Below are 20,552 nucleotides of genomic sequence, written 5' to 3'. Positions count from 1 at the left end.
AATACAGAAAAAGCGGTGAGGCGTCGTTCGTATTCAAATTCCGAAGCTCTCTCACAGAGTTCGGTGAGAAAGAGAACCATGGAGATGGAGAGTGGCTCCATGGAAACCCGCGAGGAGGGATCAAAATTAGGGTTAGGGTTTCCGTACTGGATCCCCTCACGTCGGAGGTTCAAACCCGACGATCTCTTCTTCGCCGCGGGAAACACGGAGCGCGAGCTCCTCGCCAAGCACGTAAACCCTTTTGAGCCCTTTTATCGTTCCTTTTCCTCCTTGTTATCAATTAGCCTGCAGTAGAGCTGATTAAGGTATTGATTAGTATAACCGTGCAATTTGAAACATTGAGACCTAGAATCATATTTGAGTAGAGGTGGTGCGACGATAGTGTAGGGTTCTAAGTTTCCTAGTTCCGATTTGATTGTTAATTGATCGATCTCAGCTTGGTTGCTTCGGAGAAGAAAGAGACTTTGATTTATTCCCAGTTTATAGTTACTTAATCTGTAGAGATTAGAGAAGGAGAAAGGGGGTGTTTGGTTTTCCGGAAAGTATCCCAGAAGATAGTTTTTGGGATGGAAACGTATTTTCCGTTCGTTCGCCGTTCATTTAGTTATTAGGAAAAGTAATTTTTGTGGAAATATTTTTCTAGATTTTTTTTAAAAAATAGTGTTTTTGTTTTCTGAATTTTTTATCTAGGAAACGAAAAACTGTGAAAATTTGTGTTTTCCATAGAAAACTTTTTTTTTCCTTTTCAGAAAACAGTTTTTCATGCTTTTTCGAAGAATCGGACACCCACAACGTCAGTTTTTGGGCCATTTTTGTATGTTTTTCCTAAAACATAAATTATCTGCGAGAGTGTGGTGGATGAGCAATCCATTGTTTGTTTGGCAACAAAAGATCAAAATCATAGTAGTACACTTTTTTCACTTCATTGTGTTTTTTGAGAAAATGTTGTTCCTTATCTGGCCGGGGCACATCACAAGCTAATCAACAATGACAAGAATAGAGAAATCCATCCGCTTGTGCGTCCAATCACATAGAATTTGTGCTTGAAAAAACAAAAAAGGGTAGTACGACGGAAAGAGGCGTTTGGATTCTTCTTTCTTAGGCACCCTAAAGTTGTTGATTCGTGGATCCAATATCTTACTGCCGTTTTCTGATTTGATAACGGGAAAATAGCTTGGCTGTTTGCATTGTCTTTGGTATTTTGTCTGGCTTTAAATCAATGTGATGTGATTCTGATACTACGCTGTTTCTGCTTATTATGGCCTTAGACTTATTTATTGATGGCATCTGGGAAACGTTAGATTTTGTAATTTTACGAGATTTTGGCATCCTTTGTTGAGAAAGTTAATATTTCTCGGCTAATTTTGTAGTTACTACGAATTCTGGAAAATCTGCTATTTTTTTATAGGTTTTTTGTTAGACTAGATGAGATATATTGATCATAGGAGTCCGGCTACAATGCTATCGATAGCACCAAGCACTAGGTGCTACCAAGTTTTCTACTGTTAGATTTACCCCTTTGATCATTTCCATCCGTAGATCATACTATTTATTCAACCACCCACTCAACCCTAGAGGACCACTATCATCCTAATCGTACATCGCTTCATCCAAGGGCTAAAAACTTAATAGCACCAATGACTTGGTGCTATTAATAGTATTCTAGCCTAGTTCTCGATCATAGTTATATTTTAAGGTTTACTTGTTGTCACCTATGGCAGGACATTGATCTAGATGGAAACAATAGGTTGGATGCTTGGAGAGTGGTCGAATTTATGCTTATATTTTAAGAGTTTTGCCTCTATTATATTGGACCCATGACTGATTTAACTAAAGAAATTTTTTACCTGCCAGTTTGAGGGAGTCTGCATGCGCATATCTTTCAAAATTTCATGTGCTTACTAAGCAACCTTGATCAATAAGTAGACTCATTTTTTTTTCATGTTTCTGGAATGCACAGGTTGCACTAGATCTCACAGAAGATGAGCGATATCAGCTTCAGAAAATGGAAGTTGCAGGCGCCAAGTAAGTACTTAATTAAGCTATTTTAACTCTCTTCTTTCAAGGTTAAATTAAGTTCAGGAAAATATGGTAATCAACATGTGTTTCTCTTATTGACTTTGGGAACATTAGTTGGTACATCCTGCAAAAGATGCATACATGTTTACATTCTTGCATATTCTCTCACATATCTTGCTTATTCTCATCAATGACTTGATGAAAATCTGGATCAGGTGAAATAATCCAGTCAAAAAAGGGTGTAATCAGACATGTCTTGTTACTATTGAGATTTTCATCAAGTCATTGACGACTACACCAGATATATTTTGTTTTTATTGTGATTTTCATCAAGTCATTGATGATCGAAACTTGACCAAATGCAATGTATTGCATCCCAAAAGAAGACTTGGTCTGGTAATTACTCTCTCCCAAATATTCTGAGCAATGATACGAAGGTAGTGTTCATCTCCATTGTATCCTGATTATGATCGTGTTTCCTATGTTTTAGTCTGCTTCTCATGTGTCATTTCTACAGAAGAACTTCTGCGGCGACTCAAGCATAGGATGCAGTAATAACATGCATTACATGCTTGATAACAACTGTGCTTCAATTGGCCAGAATTTCATGGAAACAATTTGTAGAGCCTAATGTGTTTTTTAATGATTTAATAATGGAGCTTGAGGGGTACTTTCTAGCTTTCATCCCATTATTCATGCTTATCCTATTAATGTTGTATATGTGTATATGCACTGTTTACTAGCTAAGCAATGATGCACTCAGCATTCTGTTCAAGCTTTCTTGTTTCTAGCATTCTATTCAAAGCCTATTTGTTTCTTTCTTAATTTTTCTTCTCCAAATGGGTTAGTATCTTATGCACATAAAACTTATGCAGCACTGTGTTTTGCCCAATTGCTGGGTGTGGTGCACGGTTGGATTATCTAGAGGACTTTGAGGATCACTATAGAACCCGTCACACCGCCTCATGCTCGGTGTGCTTTAGAGTCTATCCAACATCCCGTCTACTGAGTATACATGTTTCGGAAGCACACGATTCCTTTTTCCAGGCTAAAGTTGCTCGCGGTTACCCAATGGTATGATCTCCGTGCTAGCATCATTGCTTGATTTCATTTTCATTTGATATTTTCTTCTCTAACCTAGAAATACTGTCGTACTTGTGGTATTTTTCCCATGCAATCATAGTCTGAACCTGAACATGCACTTGTCTCTTTCAACAGTTCAACCCTACTGTAGATTAATCAGTTGCTTCAGTGGATTGTGCTACATGAAATTTATCATGTCCACCGCTAGAAATTAATAAATTATCACATAGCAACTGGGGATAAAATGCTACTACGTGTGTGTTTTTGTCTATTTATGTTAGAAGCAAATACAGATTCTATCACCAGAAAATTGGTTTGGTGCTTACATTTAAATCAATAAGAGACTGGAATAGCATATTCCTGAAAGGTGAAAAATGTGTGGACATCCCTTAGCCATAGGTCATCTGCAAACTTGTATGTGCAGTTCAAATTTTTGGGTTTGAGCCCCTCAACTGATGTGTTGTTTGATTTCAAAGTGTTTTGTTGGAATTTAAAGAGTTTTGTGTTACTTTTTGATGGAATATTTCTAACTCTTTCGACAATTACCATCTAAGTTCTGATAGAACTTTCTGAATCAAACAATGCATTAGTTCAGGGGTTCACATCCAAAAAGGTCAAGTTTAGGGACCTGTTTCCTAAAGACCGAATGAATTGTCATATGAGTGCTCAAATAAACCTGTCACAACCAGGTACCTCCATCTCAAAATCAAGGTTTCATTGGCAGCTGATAATTTCACTTCTTATAAACTGAAAGGCATCTTCAATAAGCCTATGTTATGATGCACTTTATTTGCATATGATCATTCAATTAATGATGATAGTTGTTTTGAGTTACTATTTCGTCAGCCTGCCTTAGCTATCTTGTTTAGGGTGGTTTCTTCAAATTACATGACACACTATAGGGATGTCAAAGTTTCATTTTTGGGATGGTTTTTGCAAAACCCGAAACTGAACCCGAATAAAACAAAAACCGAAACCCAAAATTGTACCCAAAACAGGTCACGCATAAAAATTCAAAACCGAAACTGCCCACTAAAAAAATCAAAAGCCTCTACCTAAAACCGAAAACCCAAACCTGACTATTTAATATACTAAAAATTAAATTAAACCATTTATATATTTACTATTAAATAGTAAATACATATTTAAACGTGTGTGTGTGTGTATATATATATATATATATATATATATATATATAACTAGGCTACTATACTATTAATTGTAGCCGGACTCTCTCTCTCTCTATATATATATATGATAGGTTTTTTTATATGGGCGCGGTTTCGGATTCATGTTTGGTTTGGGTACAAGAAAATACCATAATCGGAACAAAACTGGTGGGTTTTGAATTTTTATCCCCGTAACCTTAACAATCCTCATTTAGTTTTAATAACCAGCTTAGTCGTGTTGGGTAAGATGTTGGGCATCCACATCCATTGACATCCCCAACACCTTATTCTGCTGGATAGAATTGTGCAGCTAAGTTTGAATTTATAGTTTGGATCCTCAAATTAGGCAGCTTTTTGGTAAAATGTAACCACAGATTTTTCGCTTTCTTGAATTTTCTTCTATAGTCCAATCGGTTGGATAAATTAGCTACTCTATTGTTTCTGCCATCTATCCTGTATATAAACTGTGCAGCTCGTCTTGAACCCATGGGAAAACAAGAAAAAAATTGAAATGTTCATTTTTGGCTGCAATGGAGCTTTTAAGATATCTCCTAATATTGCTATATTTAATATCTGAAACAGTATGAATGCTTGGTGGAAAGCTGTGGAGTTAAGCTGAAGAGCTACAAAAGCCGCCAACAGCACCTCGTGGACAAACACAAATTTCCTACCACATTCGAGTTCTACAAGAAGGCACGGCCATCAAAGCACCGACGTGAAAAAAATCAGCGCAAGCAAGCTTTGTACAAGAGCGAGGAAACAAAAGAGAAGTATATGGATGTTGATGAGAAAACTCAAAAAAAGATGCATCAAATATATAAACCAAAACAACCCAAAGAAGCAAAGGAGACGGAAATGGAAGTTGAAGAGAAGATAGATGATCTTGTCTCAGCCGTGTCTAAGCTGAGCACGTCGGACTCTTCTCCTTCATCTGTAAGCTTCGGTCATCGCCACGCGCGCGGCTTTGCTTTTGTCCCTCGGTCTATTCGACAAAGTAGGAAGCAAGTTTCTCAACCCGAAGCACAGGGATAGCGGTTATCCTTACACAAGTGTTCATGGTATCGCACCTTCACATTGTTGACTTTCTTTTCCCATCATTAAAGCTTGTTTGGTCTGGTTGGAGCTTTCGCAGAAGTATTATTGAAGTAGAGCTACTCAGAGAAGCTCTTATATGTTTCTCACTAAGATCATTTCAAGTTCGTGAGTTAGAATTGAGAAACTTCACTAAGAGGTCGCGTTCGTCGTGGACAAGTTGTGTGAGATCAAGAAAAGAAATCGACGTCATCCCTTTCTCGCAAGGACGGCTATGGCGAAATGTTCCCTTACCACAAACATATAATGAGTTTATATTCATGATCCTTTTGTTTACTTCGTTTCGGAAATCATTTAGATGTTTGTATTTCGCTAATCTTTCACCGAAATATATTATAGAAAACTCTTTTGCATTTGCTTGCTTTGTACATTGACTTTGCTTAAGTGCTTCTTAGTGCAGCTGTTTAAGAAGCCTAAATTTGGTTTGTTGTTTATTCATGCAACTGAAGAGTTTCTCTGGTTCAAAAGGCAGAGAAGCTTTGGAAGCAAGCATTCGAGTGCCAAAAAGATTTTACTGTGGCAGAAAGCTGCACTGAACATTTCGAGTTTCGACTCGGAGAAAATTATTATGCTGACAGTTTGCTTATATAGCACTTTGGCAAAAGTTTTCAACCTTTTTGCTTGGTTAAACATTTCTAAGGACTTGTTTTGGCATCAGAATAAGTTATCGAAAGGATATTCAGTATATTATACGTTTGGAGACTAGGTATTTGATTTTTACTCCTTAAGTATGGCGTATTTTACCGAAGAGGTTTATTTTTAAAAAAATGACTTCGAAGGCCGAATATGATATATCATACATGTTTTTTTTTGAAAAATTAAAGATGTGTCGAATAAAATATTCATATTCACATTAATATTCTGATCAAACTCAAATTCAAAATTTGAATTCAAGCGCGAATTCAGATCTAGTTTCGACGGGTATTGGGATTTAAATTGTTGGCACTTAAATTTATTTTTAGTCTATAGCCTGAGAACTCAGAAAAAGTACAGTAAATATAGGACAAAAGCGATTCTTTAAAACAACTCTAAATAGTCACTCATGTGTAGCTTGTTATAGTTAATTTACGAAAATTTGCAATCAAAGGATGTATTTTAAATAAAATTATTTCAAAATTTATATATTTTTTATTAATATGTCTTACAATTTCTTACTGCAGCTATTTCAAAGCTTGAAAATTCGATTCATATTCATATTCGTCCCCAATCCAAATTGTATTCAAATTTATATTGATCAAATATGATTATGAAATTTAATAGTTGTTTACTATCTATAACCATGTTCATATTCCCGATTTAAATATGGACGCGAATATAATTTTGTTAGCAGAATAAATTGTCACGCTAGCCCCCAGAAACTTAAAATCTCGAGCATTTAATTTCTATATCAGTGATCCCTAAACTCTCTTCGAAGCTCAAAATGCTAGAACGAGGATCAAAATGCTTCGGTTCTTTGTCGACGAACGTCACGCCTTCTTTTTTGAATGAAATTTTCGCTTCTCCTATGCAAGCTGATCAATTAGTTAATTATAATTTTTTTAGTAAAAAATATACTATGTGATTTTCTTTTGAGGACTTTTTCAATTCTGTATCGTCTCATCTTGTTTAAATAAATTTTCACTCTCGTACGATTTCCCTTAAAAAGAAAAAAAAAACCTAGCTTTGAAGGGTTTCACTTTATTCATACATAAACCATTATAGATTAAACTATTGTCCATACCCTGCGCATGCATTTGTACGTCTGTGCACTATATATTTATCGATTATTTTTTTATCATATATTTCGTTATAAACGTTAGCCTTTTACCATAAAAGTATGAGATAGATGTAAAACGAATAAATTTATAGTATGTGAACAACCAGATAAATTAGTGTAAGTAATAATTATTTTTTATCTAAGTTAAAGACCAAAACAAATCTATTCAAAATTTGAAAACTAAATTAAAACTTTATTAAAATCACAAGACCCAAATTATTGAAATCAAATGAGTACTAAAATTAAACTAGTCTACGGAGTTCAGAGACTACGTATTGAATTTAATTTGTTGCTTCACTAATGACATGGTACACCAGGTCCACGCAACGCGCTCTCCTCTTCGCCACGTGGCGGCTCCTTTATGGATCGACCCATCTCCCAATGTCCCCTGCCATTTCCACCCCTCCCATGTGCTCGGCCCCTATTCATTCACGTGTCCTCCCTGGCCCACGTGTCGCCCATCCAACGGGCCCTGCCAAATCTGGGCCCCGCACATCCACCAATAATAAAATTTGCACCGTAGTAGTATTTGTACCACATAGTGGGCTTGTGGGGATTCTTTTCTAATATGGGAAATAGTATTTGATGTACCAAAGCTGTTCTTTTGTGGGCCCTTGTGGGCCACCTCCATGAGTTGTCAAATTTGGCTTGAGATTATAGGAGTGAACTGTATTTGTAAGAAGGTATAGGGACCTTAAAGAAAATGTTACGCTTTTGACTTGTTTATAGAAAAGTACTCTTTGAGTAAAGTTATATTTTTTTTATCTTAAATCTTTTTAAATTTAGAGTTGTTAAAATTTATATTTAAATAAAAAACTTGTCAAAATTTTATTCCTGAAAATAGAATTAAATACCGCCATTTATAGATAATATAAGCGGCTGATATTTCAGGAGCTTTATTTACTCTTTTTAAAGACAGTAAATAATTAACTGCTTTCTTTAGACTTTATTAATATGGTTTCTGCAACAAAAAAGAAAAATATTTTCACAGACGTATTCTTACAAATTAAAATTTAAACAAATCTAACTTTAGAAAAAACTTGAAAAGAAGTGTCATTTGAGACTGAACAGAACTATATTTTAATCATTTTATTTTTTAAAAAAAATTGAAAAGGTTTTATTTGAGCAGTGTTTTTGAAAAAAGATAAAAGTACCATACATTTACATGCTGCTGCACTAGGAGCTTTTAAAACTCTGGTTTTACAGCTAGAAAGCACATTTTTAGCTTTTTTAGTACAGCAAAACTCTATAAAAATTTAAATAATAAATGAGAGTGTAGCACTTCTAATGTTGTTTAAAAGAATGATCACTAGATCAATTATATAAAACTGTAAAAATAATTAATATTGATAGAGCAATATTTATTATTATCAGAATAAAAAAATTTAAAATATAGTTAGATACAATACATGAATTCTGATAATGGTAAATATTGTTTTGCAAATATCAATATCTAGAACTGTTTACTTCCTAGAAAAAGTAAAAAAAATAAAAAAGTTTTCAAGATAAAAAAAACTTTTTTTTTCAGTNGCGTTTTCAAAAACTTTTTTCTCCATCTTTTTCTAAAAAACTGTTATTTTTGTATTCCGATTATCTTTAAAAAAATAAAAGCAATACTTTTCTATGAAATCTGAAAAAAAACAAAGGTTTTTTTTAAAGAAAATGTAGCTTTTTTTTGGAACCAACTAGCCAAAAACTGGAAGAAAAAAAAAAAAAAAGGAAAAAAAAAGAGTTTTCCATAGAAAGCTTTTTTTTTTTTAAGAAAATATTTTTCCATACCTTTTCTAAGAACCAATCCTGTTTATGGTGCTTGGTTTCAGAAGGAGTACACCATAAATTGTGAAAGCTAATCCTTCTTAAAATACCCATTATTTAATATTTCATTAATTACCCTGATATGGCATCTTTCCTTTGTCCGATGATAGAGCTCATGTGGCACCAGTCACCAAAGCTGCACTAAAGCTGTTTTTTTTTTTTTTTTTTTTTTTTTGGTTTCCCACGCTGGGCCTCTCATTTTTTCTTAATATGCTGGATCAAATCTATGGAAGGTACAGCATTTCTTTAATCAAATCCTCTGAATATGAAACCATGATATTTGCTTCAAACAACATTCTCTGTTCCTGTGCAGCATCATGTGCCAATTCCCTCTCTATTTTTGTCCTACCATACTGTGCAACTGCCCACAGATTATGCTGGTTTAAGTTTAGTTTGATTCATGGATCTTATGTTAAATTAATCTAATCCCAACATACCTTTTGTCAGAGAATTGTTTTAAGTATTAAATCTAATTTTACCAAACACTTTCATTTCTCTAACATAATATATATATATATATATATAATATATATTTTATGAGAGAGAGAGAGAGAGAGAGAGAGAGAGAGAGAGTCCGGCTACTATACGATTAATAGCACGAAGCATTTGATGCTACCAAGTTTTCTACTGTTAGATTAATCCCTTTGATTATTTTTATCCGTTAGATTGTACTATTCAACCAACCACCCACTGAACCCTAGAGGGTCCATATCATTTTAACCGCACATTTCTTAATCAAAGAGCTAAAAAACTAATAGCACCAACAACTTGACGCTATTGATAGTATTCCAGCTTTGTTCTCTCTCTCTCTCTCTCTCTCTCTCTTTATATATATAGAATTTGGTTGAAATACTATTAATAATATTTAAAATAATTTGCTATCGCGTTTTTAATTCTTGAATAAAAAATTGCAGGTTTAGAATGATAGTGATCATCCCTAGGGTTTAGTGGTGGTCCTTTTAGGGTTGAACGGATAGTTGGTTGAATAGTCTGATCTAAAAGATAGAATTGATTAAAGTGTAGATCTAATAGTTAAAAACTCGATAAAAAAATAGCTCAAAAATTAGTAATAGTATTTCAATTCAGCTTATATATATATATAGCGTGTCTGGGATACTATCGATAGTACCAAGCGTGCTATCGAGTTTTCCACCGTTTTGACTATTTTCTTTTTCTTTTTTTTTGAGAGAAAGGTAGCATGCTACACGCTTTATTTATTTCATTTAGAAATAAACTTAGCTGGAAATGTGAATCAACTAGGATTCGAATTTGGGTCTCGGATACCAACTATCAAGCCCTTTTGCTACTTGCGTTAGGGACAGTCGGTCCGTTTTGACTATTTTCATCTATTAGATTATATTATTAATCAATAACTCACTCAATCCTAGGGGCTCATATCATTCTAACCGTACATTTTTTCATCCAAGAGCCAAAAATCTAATAGTACCAATAGCTTGATACTATTGATAATATTTCAGTCTAGTTTTCTCTCTCTCCCCCTATATATATATATATATATATATATATATATATGAAAGATATTTATTAGAATCTATAACTATATATTATTCCTCAATAACTGCTAGGGCTGGCAAATGAGCCAGCCGGCTTGCGTTCGACTCGCGTTCGACTCGATATTTGGCTCGCTTNAATATAGTACACCATTCCTGCGCGATTAAGTAACATACCCTCGATCTCTTCAAATATACTAACTTTCGTTATACGCAGAAATTGATTATTTTCAGATGCAGGAGTTACATCTACTGAACATCTCTTTTGACAAGCTTTCAATTCTGCGTCCAACAACCATTAAATTTCTGCAGTAAGACAAGCTCCGCGAGGAAGTACTTAAATCAAAATAAATAATATTTTCAGTTTTTATGTTGATAACTTATTGACTAAAGCATTTTGTTCGGACATAAGTAAGAAAAATAGCATTTGAATGAAAATTGGGTTATTTTCGGAAATAAAAAAAGTAGAGTTTGGATAGATAACATGGAATAAAAAAAATAATGGGTAGTTATATATAGAAAATAAAGATGTTAGTGGAAATAGTTATACCAAATTATTTTAGGTAATTAAAAATTACTGTTCTCGAATAAAAAATTAGTGTTTAGGCATAAAGGGAATAAGGAGTTATTCCATATATCCCTTATCCCCAATCCAAATGCTAACTTAAAGATGTCAACCTCTCAAACACGAAAGAAAATAAAAATGAGTAAATAAAATGTTATGGTCTTTTTTTAAGTGGTCCAAGCTACAATATAATCCCAAGTAAGAATTTTCTTTTTTTAAACCCTAGCACATTGATCCCAAGTTAAATGGTAATGGTGATCTACATTAACTGTAAAGATAAAATCATTGAAGATGAGATATTTTAGAAGAGATGACACACCACATCTTCACAGGAGAAGGATAGGGCTAAGAATAAAATAAAACAACTTCAATAAATCACTAAATACTGTGTGTTAATTTCCCGCGCCAGATAATTCTAACATGAATAAGATAAACAATATTAGAAAACAAAATCTTCGACTAACCTAAGTCATAGAAATTTGATTTCTTATCAAATACTTGGTACTATTGATAGTATAGTAACATATATATATATATATATATATATATAGATATATATATATATATCTAAATTATTAATTTCAAAAGTCGCAAGTCACAACTCTGAATGTATTATTATGATTATGCACAATTAAATTGCGTAAGCTCATTACGTATATAAGTTTCATGGTCTCAAAACGAACAGTTTTAGAATGAAGATATTCGGTACATGTAGCGCGAATCATTGTGATTCACATGGGCAGATTTTGGTACAAACTCAACATTTTGGCTGCCTCATCATATTTAAGATTCTATTATTGTTCATGCAAATTGGAACCAATCACCAAGCTATTTATCAACAACAAAAATTGCACAAGGAAAGTGCTCTTCTCATATTCCTACAAGAAAACACCATTGTAATATAGAATATATATATATGTCTAGAAGGATTCTTACATTGCACCAGGACACCCCTACCAATTATGAACAATGGAAGTGGATTAATAATCAAAGTTTTTTGCCCATATCATAAAACAGGGACCAATCACGCTAATTATGATACAATAAAGTAGGTACAGAAAAAAGGACCACTACTTTGTAGGATGTTAACACATTGTTGTGAGACACAAAGAGAGAGAGTGGAGGAGAGGTCAAGTTAATGAACCAGTTAAGAAGCTCAAAAAAAGAAAAAAAGAAAAAAAAAGGACAATAAAAAAAGGTAAATAAAAATATTCCCCTCCACCACCCTTAATAAAAAAAAAAGAAAGAACTTTTCATCTTAGTCCCTAATCTTCAAATTTTACGATCAAATATTTAATTTTTATTATTTACTTTGAGTGTAAAACTGCAAAATCAGCCGCAAAAAATATCACTAAATTAGCAACATAGCTTATTATGTGCCACTTTTCGTCTCTCTTTCAAATTTCACAATAAATTTCGTAGGAAATACTTAAATATAACACATAATTAAAAACTTGATAACGAGAATTCAAAAATTAGAGACTTCACAAAAAAGACTTGGACAAAATTGAATGCCTATGGTGCAATAACCAAAAAAAAAAAAAAAAGAAAAAAAAGGAAAAGCCAAGGACTGAACAAAGGAGTGGTGGATACCAACCAAACTTTTCCTACTTTTTTTTTTGTTTTGTGTCTAAGAGAAAAAGCATACTATTTACAAAAATTTTATGTAAACAATCCATCATATAAATCATACTCAATACAAAACATAATGCATGGGTGTGTACCATATACCATTTCTACCTCTAAAAGCATAATTTGATAATAAGATTGCTAAAAATTTCGTTTTTTACACAACAAAAATTCATAAAAATTTAACAATATTTTCAATCTTCATATCTTTCCTAACAGTCAGCTTTATAATACCTAAAAAAAAAAATTAAAAACACTCCTCAAAATTTTAAACCTTCCATACTATAAAAATAATATTTTTAGCCCCCATAGTTTGATATTATTATTATTATTAAACTATGTTTAAATCCACCAAGATCTATATTTTTTTTTTTTCTCAAACTCACAAAATATAAATATATTATTATTATCACTATCACCATCATCAACATTACCATCATCATCAGCATCATAATAAAACATTATTGTCCTTAATTCTCGCACTCACCATTCTCCTCATATAATTTTTTGTTTTAGAAGTAGAACCTTTTTTACATAACCGCGCACGCATTCGGATTCTCGTCGCTGAAGATTTGGGGCGGGTACGCGTACCCGACTCCGTATCTCGGATAGTTCGGATAGTAGTAGTAGATCTCGTTCTTCACTATCTCCAACACCTTCCCCGCCGCAGCCGCAGTCACGGCCCCGCCGCCGCCGCCATCCTCCGCAGCGTTCTCCTTATTCTCCTTCCCGCCACCGCCGCTGCCGCCGCCCCCCTCGGCATTGACAGCATCAGATTTCTCGCCGCCGCCACCCTCCGATGCGGATGCGGTCGCCACGGCCTTTTTGTCGTCCTTGGGCTTGTCGGTGGCCGCGTCGGCGGGGGGTTTTTCGGGGGGAGGCGGCGGCGGCGGGTCCTGCTTGACGACGGCGGCGTGCTTGCCCGTGTGCTTGTACACGTACTGCACCAGCTTCGGCGGGTCGAACATGCCCTTCACCGTCACCTGCGACGCTTTCAGATCCGGCTCCGCCGCGTGCACGCCTGTTCAAACACAGTTGAATAATATAATGATTAACAAAAATGTATGAAACTCCATCTCTAACTAGAAAAAAAAAAAATGCTAATTGTGCATTCCAAAAGAGTCGTATAATTCCTTTTAGATCTTTGCACGTCACATCAATATAAATTTGTCTCGTAAGAATGAAATGAAATGTACATTATACACCAGCATGGCACCTCTAACCATCATTCATTTTGATCCATTTTGTTTAACTCTACGGCGCAACTTATTTTTATAAATTTAATTAATATATTTTATACATTCAGCGAATTTTTATTCAAGTTATTAGCTTAAATTTTTAAAATATTAGACAATCGAATCAAAAATAATTTTAAGATATTTTTACTAAAAAAAGAGTTGTAAGGGGATTTGATGATGCATGTTAGTAAAAGATGAGGATTTTTTGGAGTGGAATGTTAGAATGGGTTGGTTTTAAAAAATGAACAACGACCCAATTTTTTTTATAAGAGAAAAAAGGGATTTTCAAAGGGAATGTGATGATTCTAATTTCTAATAAGTACCTTGAAGTCGCGTATAGTACAAGCTTGGTATGTCAAAAAAAAAACACCAAATAAAGACCCAGTTGAAAAAAAAATTAGATTTTTAATTGAATGCGATGCAATAATAATAATAATTCCCATAAAGAGAGAGAAAGAGAGAAAAAACGAGTATTTTGGAGTGAAATAAGAAGCATATGCAATTTGTGCTAGAGCTTTACCCGTGTGGAAAAAGATGACGTTTTTATTTTTAGATAAGAAGGTGAGCGTGTATGTAGGTGGCGTAATCTAATAAAAAAGAAAGAAAAGAACATGACGAAATCAATGGGGATTAAGAGCACACGAAAAAGTAAAAGAGAGGGAGAAAAAAAAGATATAAAAAAAGAAAAGTGGACCTTCACTTTTTCACTTTTTGTTTTCCTCTGCTTAATTAAAAACAAAGATTCAAAAAAAAAAAAAAAGAAAGGTTTTTTTTTTCATGGTTTATGTTTCAATTTAAAGAAAGAGATTAAAAGAGAATTACCTTTCATCTTGAGTATCCTCTTCTTAATCTCCTGCGCACACGCCTCGCAATGCATGTGAACTTTGAGCACCACCGAGATCACTACGGGCTACAAACCCACACAACCAGCGTGTATGGCAAATTAAATTTATTTAAGAACAAAGTTAAAATATAAAGAAAATTTAAAATTTGAAATAAAAAATGAAACAGAGACACAGAACACAAATAATTAATACCTCTTCATTTTTGTCCTCTGCTTTGGGTTTCTCTTCTCCATCTTCTTTCTTCTTGGCCGCGTCCTCTTCCTTCTTCTTCTCCGGCGGCGGCGGCGGCGGCGGCGAGAGAAGCTCGACTTTTCTGCCGGTCTTCTTCTGCACCCGCTCCACCACCTTCAGTGGATCCTCCGCAGCTTTTTTCCCCTTCACCACCACCTTTTGGCTCCTGCAATCCGTTTTCACCTCCTCCACACCTACAGAGTAAACCATAAATGATAAAAGAAAAAAAAAAAATCAACAAAATTCTAATGAAATTTATAAAAATTTAATTTTTATTTTTAAGATCTTTAGGTTAAGTAGTATTAAAAAGCCAACAATGATAATGGGATGTTAGAGATGAAAAACGCATAAAAATGCGAATGTTTTTTTTCTGTTTTTGTGACAGTAGAAGCGTTAAAAGCGTATAAAAATCCAATTTTTACGCTTAGAAGAGAACTACCCAGACAAAATACAAAAAAATAGACACAAACCTAAAAAAGAAAAAAGAAAAATTTGAAGCATATATATCTGAGATATGTTCGTGCGAACACACAACACTCACCATCAAACCCCTTCAAGCTACGCTTCACCTTTTTGGCGCACCCCTCGCAATGCATGTACACCCTCATCACCACCTCCTCCGGCGGCGGCGGCGGAGGGGGCGGCGCCGCCACGGGAGCATCCGCCGCCGCCTCCCCCTTCCCCTCTCCGCCGCCGCCGCCGCCGCCGCCGTCCTTCTTCTTCTCGTCCTTGTTCTCGGCCTTCTCCTCCTTCGCTTTCTCCTCCCCCTTCGCCTTCGCCTTCTCCTCCCCCTTCTTCGCCTCCTCCACCTTCTTCTCCTCCTGCGCCACCACCAACAAAAAGAGAAAACCCCAAAAAAAAAACACACCTTTTTCTCACCAAAAAAGCCCACAAAACCACAAATGGAAACGAACCGATCTGAAGGAAAAGGCACGAATCATCACCTCCCCCATTAGAGCGCAGCTCTTCCACTCGAAGCTTCTCGCGACGCCGAAAATGGAGATGGGGTTTCCCTCTTCCTCTGATATCTCTCTCTCGCTCTCTTTCTCTCCTTCGCTCTTCTCTTTCGTTCTTATCGGCGGTTACCTTACGTAGATGCTCGCATATAGACCCACAATCTATGGTTACGGTCACATGTTATTGTTTGTTAACACACGCTGTAGATGCCACAATAAAAAGTTGACACGTGGATAGTGAGACACGGGAATGTGAGGTGGTGTATGTATGTACGTTGTTAACGATATGTATATAAGAATAGGATTATTGATACATGTCCCTTGAACATATAAATATCGAAATATCTGCAAAAAACGAACGTCCTAAGTTGTCCCCCAAAAGTCCTAAGTTATGCAGAGATGTCCCTCGGTAACATCGTTAGTGTCCGTTTATTTATTTAACAGTGAGATTGTGAAATGACCATTTTACCCCACAAATATATTCCTCTAAAAGTTTTCTTTTTCCCTTCTTTTCTCTTCCTCTTCGACCGTCGAAATCGGCGACGATTGCAGCGGCCGGCGGCGCGAGTCGGGATTCGCCCTGCGACGAAAAGAAGAGAGGAGAAGCGGGGACCTGGCTCTACTGTGAGCTCGTCGCTCAATGGTCCCCTCCCTCGTCGCCTCCTCGACGCCGCACCATCGCCAATCAAGCTCGTCCCTCCTCACCGACCTTACAACACCGACGTCCTCGGGCGGACCACGACGACCCTGCGCACACGCCATCAGTCGACGCCCTCGATCGACAACAGCGCCTGGAGCTTCTCGTCCAGAAACGCCGCTTGTCCGAGGTCGACCCGACGGAGGTTTTCTCGCCTCGGCAAAGTGGACGAAGAAGAGGAAAGAGGTAGAAGAAGAAAGGAGAAGAAGAAGAGGAAAAAGAGGAAGAGGGAGAGGAAAAGGAAGAGGTGTTCGCCACCGTTCGTCAGCGTCGCCTTCGCATTCCTGCGGCGATACGCAAGAGAAGGAAGAGGAAAGCGGAGGAGAAAGGAAGAGGTACATACGTAACTTCACACTATAATTAATATAGTTAAGTTTTTAATCGTGAATTAACGAAATTTTCTAACAGATCTGGACGAGCGACATATCTGCGCATAGATTAGTGACTTTGTCGAGGACAACTTATTAGAGTTTAACCGTTTATGCAGGGTATTTCATAATTCACTTATGTTTGTAGGCGACGTGTATGCACAATAACCCTTAAAAAATATTAATAAATATAAATATATAATTTATGTTATTATATTGTTATTATTATTATATAAAGTTGAGCTATAATGCTATCGGTAGCAAACGGGCTCTGTTACCACCCATTTATTTTTTATAATAGAACCTTCAAATCGACGACCGGCACTGTTGAACATGATCTATACCACTTGAAGTATTTCGAAACCTAATTTTAAATTTTTTCGGTATCATTGACTTAATGATCAAAGGGTTTCAAATTTTGTATTTCAATGGTAAATATAAAGCGCTTTCTCGTTTAATGATGTAAAACTATCCTAATCAATTGAATTTTAGTCAAAAAATTCTTCAAACTATTTAGAAAAAGAGCTATACTCTTGATTTTAATTATAAAATTCCTCTCATCACTTTTTAGAGAATATTAATTTTTCGCTGTTCATTTTTACGTCCACTTGATGGACAAGAGAATAATATTGAAAAAGTATGAAATTTAATTTCTAAATATTCCAAATGGTATAGATCATTTTCAATTGTGTCGATCGTCGATTTGGAGGCTCCATCATCGAAAACAAATTGGTGACAACGGAGTCTGTTTACAACTGATAGCATTCCAGCTCAACTCCTACATGTCTGGTTGCAACGGAGGCTAGAATTCCAGATCAACTCATATATGTCTGTTTGCAACGGAGGTTGGAATACTATCAATAGCACCAAGTTATTGGTGCTATTAGATTTTCGACCCTTAGATGAAGAAAAAATATACGGTTAGGGTGATATGGGCCCTGTGTTAAGTAAGTTATTGGTTGAATAGTACAATCTAACAGATAAAAATAGTCAAAAGATTAAATCTAACGATAAAAAACTCAATAGTACTAAACACTTAGTGCTATCAATAGTATCCCAGTCGGATATCTATATATATATAGAGAGAGAGAGAGAGAGAGAACTAGGCTAAAATGCTATCAATAGCACCAAGTTATTGGTGCTATTAGGTTTTTGGTCCTTGGATAAAAAAAAGTTCAGTTAGGATAATGTGAGCCCTGAGGGTTGAGTTTGTGTTACTTGAATAGTATAATCTAACAGAAGAAAATAGTCAAAATATTAAATCTAACAATAAAAAATATAATAGTACCAAATATTTAATACTATCAACAGAATTTCAGTGAGACTATATAGATATATATATGTACGGTGGAGAATTACTAATTTCATTAATTCACTGCAACAAACACTATGGTGCTGAGCTGGGCAAGATGAATACGAACAAGAATTATGGCGGAAAAAGAAAAAAGAAAAAACAGAGGTGTAATTGTCGCTATATTATTTGAAGGTGAAAATATGTAAAAATTAACTGAATCATTAACTATTTCGGTTTTACTATCTAAATTTTAAAAAATTTAATTGAAGTATTTAATTTTAAAATTTTATTTGATCTATGCTGTTTAGTAGCTCTTCTGATGAAAAATTTAAAATAACAATTTATTTTAACAAATCTATAGCTATATAAATTATATAAAATATGTTAATTAAATATATAAAAATAAATAATAAATTTAAAATTTGAAGATAAAGAGTTATTATCTGTCTCAAATTTTTTAAAAAAATAGATAGAAAGATAGCCGTATCAAAATAGATTATAATTAAGGTAAATTTTATATAATTTAATCTTATTTAAAATTTAAAAATAAATGCTAATGCGGTCAAAATAATAGTTTGGATTTCAAAATTTTTTCCTGAATTTTTGAAAATTTTATTTTCATTAATTTATTTTAAACAATTATTTTTTAGAAATTTTAATATAAAATCTATTTCTAAAAATTAGAAAAATATACTTAAATAAAAATTAGATATTGTTGGACGATTTTTTTTTTCTTTTTTTTTTGCTTTGCGTAAGATACAAACCAACGTGAAACGATACTTTCAATTTCTCGAAATTAATCACTCTTATCTAGAGTCCCATAAAGATTATTATTATTATTATTATTATTATTTTTAGCTTTTGTAGTATATATTTCTTTACTACTATTAAAATTTTCCCATTTCATTTCTGAATGCCAAAATTTAATCTTTTTAGTAAATTCTAAAGAAAACCAGATATATTTGAACTAATTTTGTGAAATTAATAAAATTAATTTTGATGATGCAGGAATAAATAAAATATTTTTATCCCAACTAAATGTGGTATTAGATCCCTCTAGAAGACCATTACTCAATTAAGTATACCCACCACTTCATTACAGTACAAAAATTTTTATATTTTCAAATTATTTTTTAAGACGAGTAATTCGATTCGACGATGAATTTCAATATATATAATTCATAATATTATAATTACTTCGAAATTAAATTTTATAATCTTTAAATATTATGCGTCTAGTGATAAATTTTTTTTTTCAAATTGTGAATTTTAATGGCCGATTTATCGCATTTGTGAATTCAACGGTGTCAAACTATTCAAATCAAATAAAAATTTAAGTTCTGCCATCTTTGTTTTTTATAATTTTTTTTTAACCGCATAGTTTAAAATTATTTGTTAACTAATTAAATACTATCGAAAAATTATAAAATTTAATATATAATCGTATCTCTCAAAATCAATCATCGAATCTGATATCGTATTCTTGAAAATAGTTTATAAATATTAAGGATTTTCTACTTTCAAAAATATTTTAGCTCGACTCTGGTAAATTAAGTTTCAGAAGAGAAAAAAAATCAGTTGATTATTGTAATAAACATACAATATTGGTTACATTAAATATTTTTTTTCCTTATTTTGGCTCTATAGAAATTTATAGTTACCTAAATTTTATTAGCTATTTCTCATGTAGCGACACTTTTACATATTAGTACCGGTCAAAAAAATACAGTTGATTAAATTATCAATATTTTTTAAATGTATTTTTATACATAGGGTCACTATTTATGGCGCCGCTTCGATGTTTGGTATTAACTTCTCCAGCGACCTATGGCGGAGGAATATGTGACGATTGTAGCACTCTACAGTCCATACGAGATACTAGCGGCCGAACTCCAGCCGTTGGAATTCTACCTCGTCGGCTGTGACGGTGGAGGAGGAGAAAGAAAAATAGTGATCATTTTTTCATTTTTTCATTTTTTTTTATTTGTAATTGCATCGAATGAGCTGGATGAGGTTGGTTGAATAGAGAAACATTTTGTTTTTGATTGGATGGATTTTATATTTAGGCCTTAATATATTTTTTAAAAAATATTTAGCAAATGGGACACTAATATAAAAGTGTCCCAAAAATATACCCTTATATAATCTAATTTTGTTGTAGTGTGGCGCAAAATCAAGTGATAAAAATTGGTTTGATTTTATATAAAATTGAGCCCAATTCTATCCCTTTTATTTATTTATTTTATTTATAAATTACCATGCAGACACCGTGATCGTCGCATAA

At 34.1% G+C, this 20,552-nt stretch overlaps 2 protein-coding genes across 3 annotated transcripts; one reads left to right on the top strand and one right to left on the bottom strand.

Moving 5' to 3' along the window:
- LOC109722711 (zinc finger protein 511) lies at nt 1-5,747 on the top strand. Of its 2 annotated transcripts, XM_020250828.1 has the most exons (5): nt 1-231; nt 1,961-2,025; nt 2,895-3,093; nt 4,854-5,329; nt 5,404-5,747. In XM_020250828.1, the coding sequence occupies exons 1-4, from the start codon at nt 79-81 to the stop codon at nt 5,301-5,303; spliced, it is 867 nt and encodes a 288-aa protein (XP_020106417.1). In that variant the 5' UTR covers nt 1-78; the 3' UTR covers nt 5,304-5,329; nt 5,404-5,747. The 2 variants fall into 2 exon arrangements, with proteins under 2 accessions (XP_020106417.1, XP_020106416.1); XM_020250827.1 differs by having other exon boundaries at nt 4,854-5,747.
- Nucleotides 13,022-16,007, bottom strand: LOC109722667 (heavy metal-associated isoprenylated plant protein 7). The gene is made up of 5 exons (XM_020250772.1): nt 15,898-16,007; nt 15,495-15,774; nt 14,915-15,147; nt 14,700-14,787; nt 13,022-13,660 (listed from the first exon to the last, which is right to left on the bottom strand). The coding sequence occupies exons 1-5, from the start codon at nt 15,904-15,906 to the stop codon at nt 13,170-13,172; spliced, it is 1,101 nt and encodes a 366-aa protein (XP_020106361.1). The 5' UTR covers nt 15,907-16,007; the 3' UTR covers nt 13,022-13,169.

The sequence above is a fragment of the Ananas comosus genome, linkage group 17, assembly GCF_001540865.1.
Source record: "Ananas comosus cultivar F153 linkage group 17, ASM154086v1, whole genome shotgun sequence".
In the NCBI taxonomy this organism is placed as follows: domain Eukaryota; kingdom Viridiplantae; phylum Streptophyta; class Magnoliopsida; order Poales; family Bromeliaceae; genus Ananas; species Ananas comosus.
This window is presented reverse-complemented; position numbering and strand designations above follow the sequence as displayed.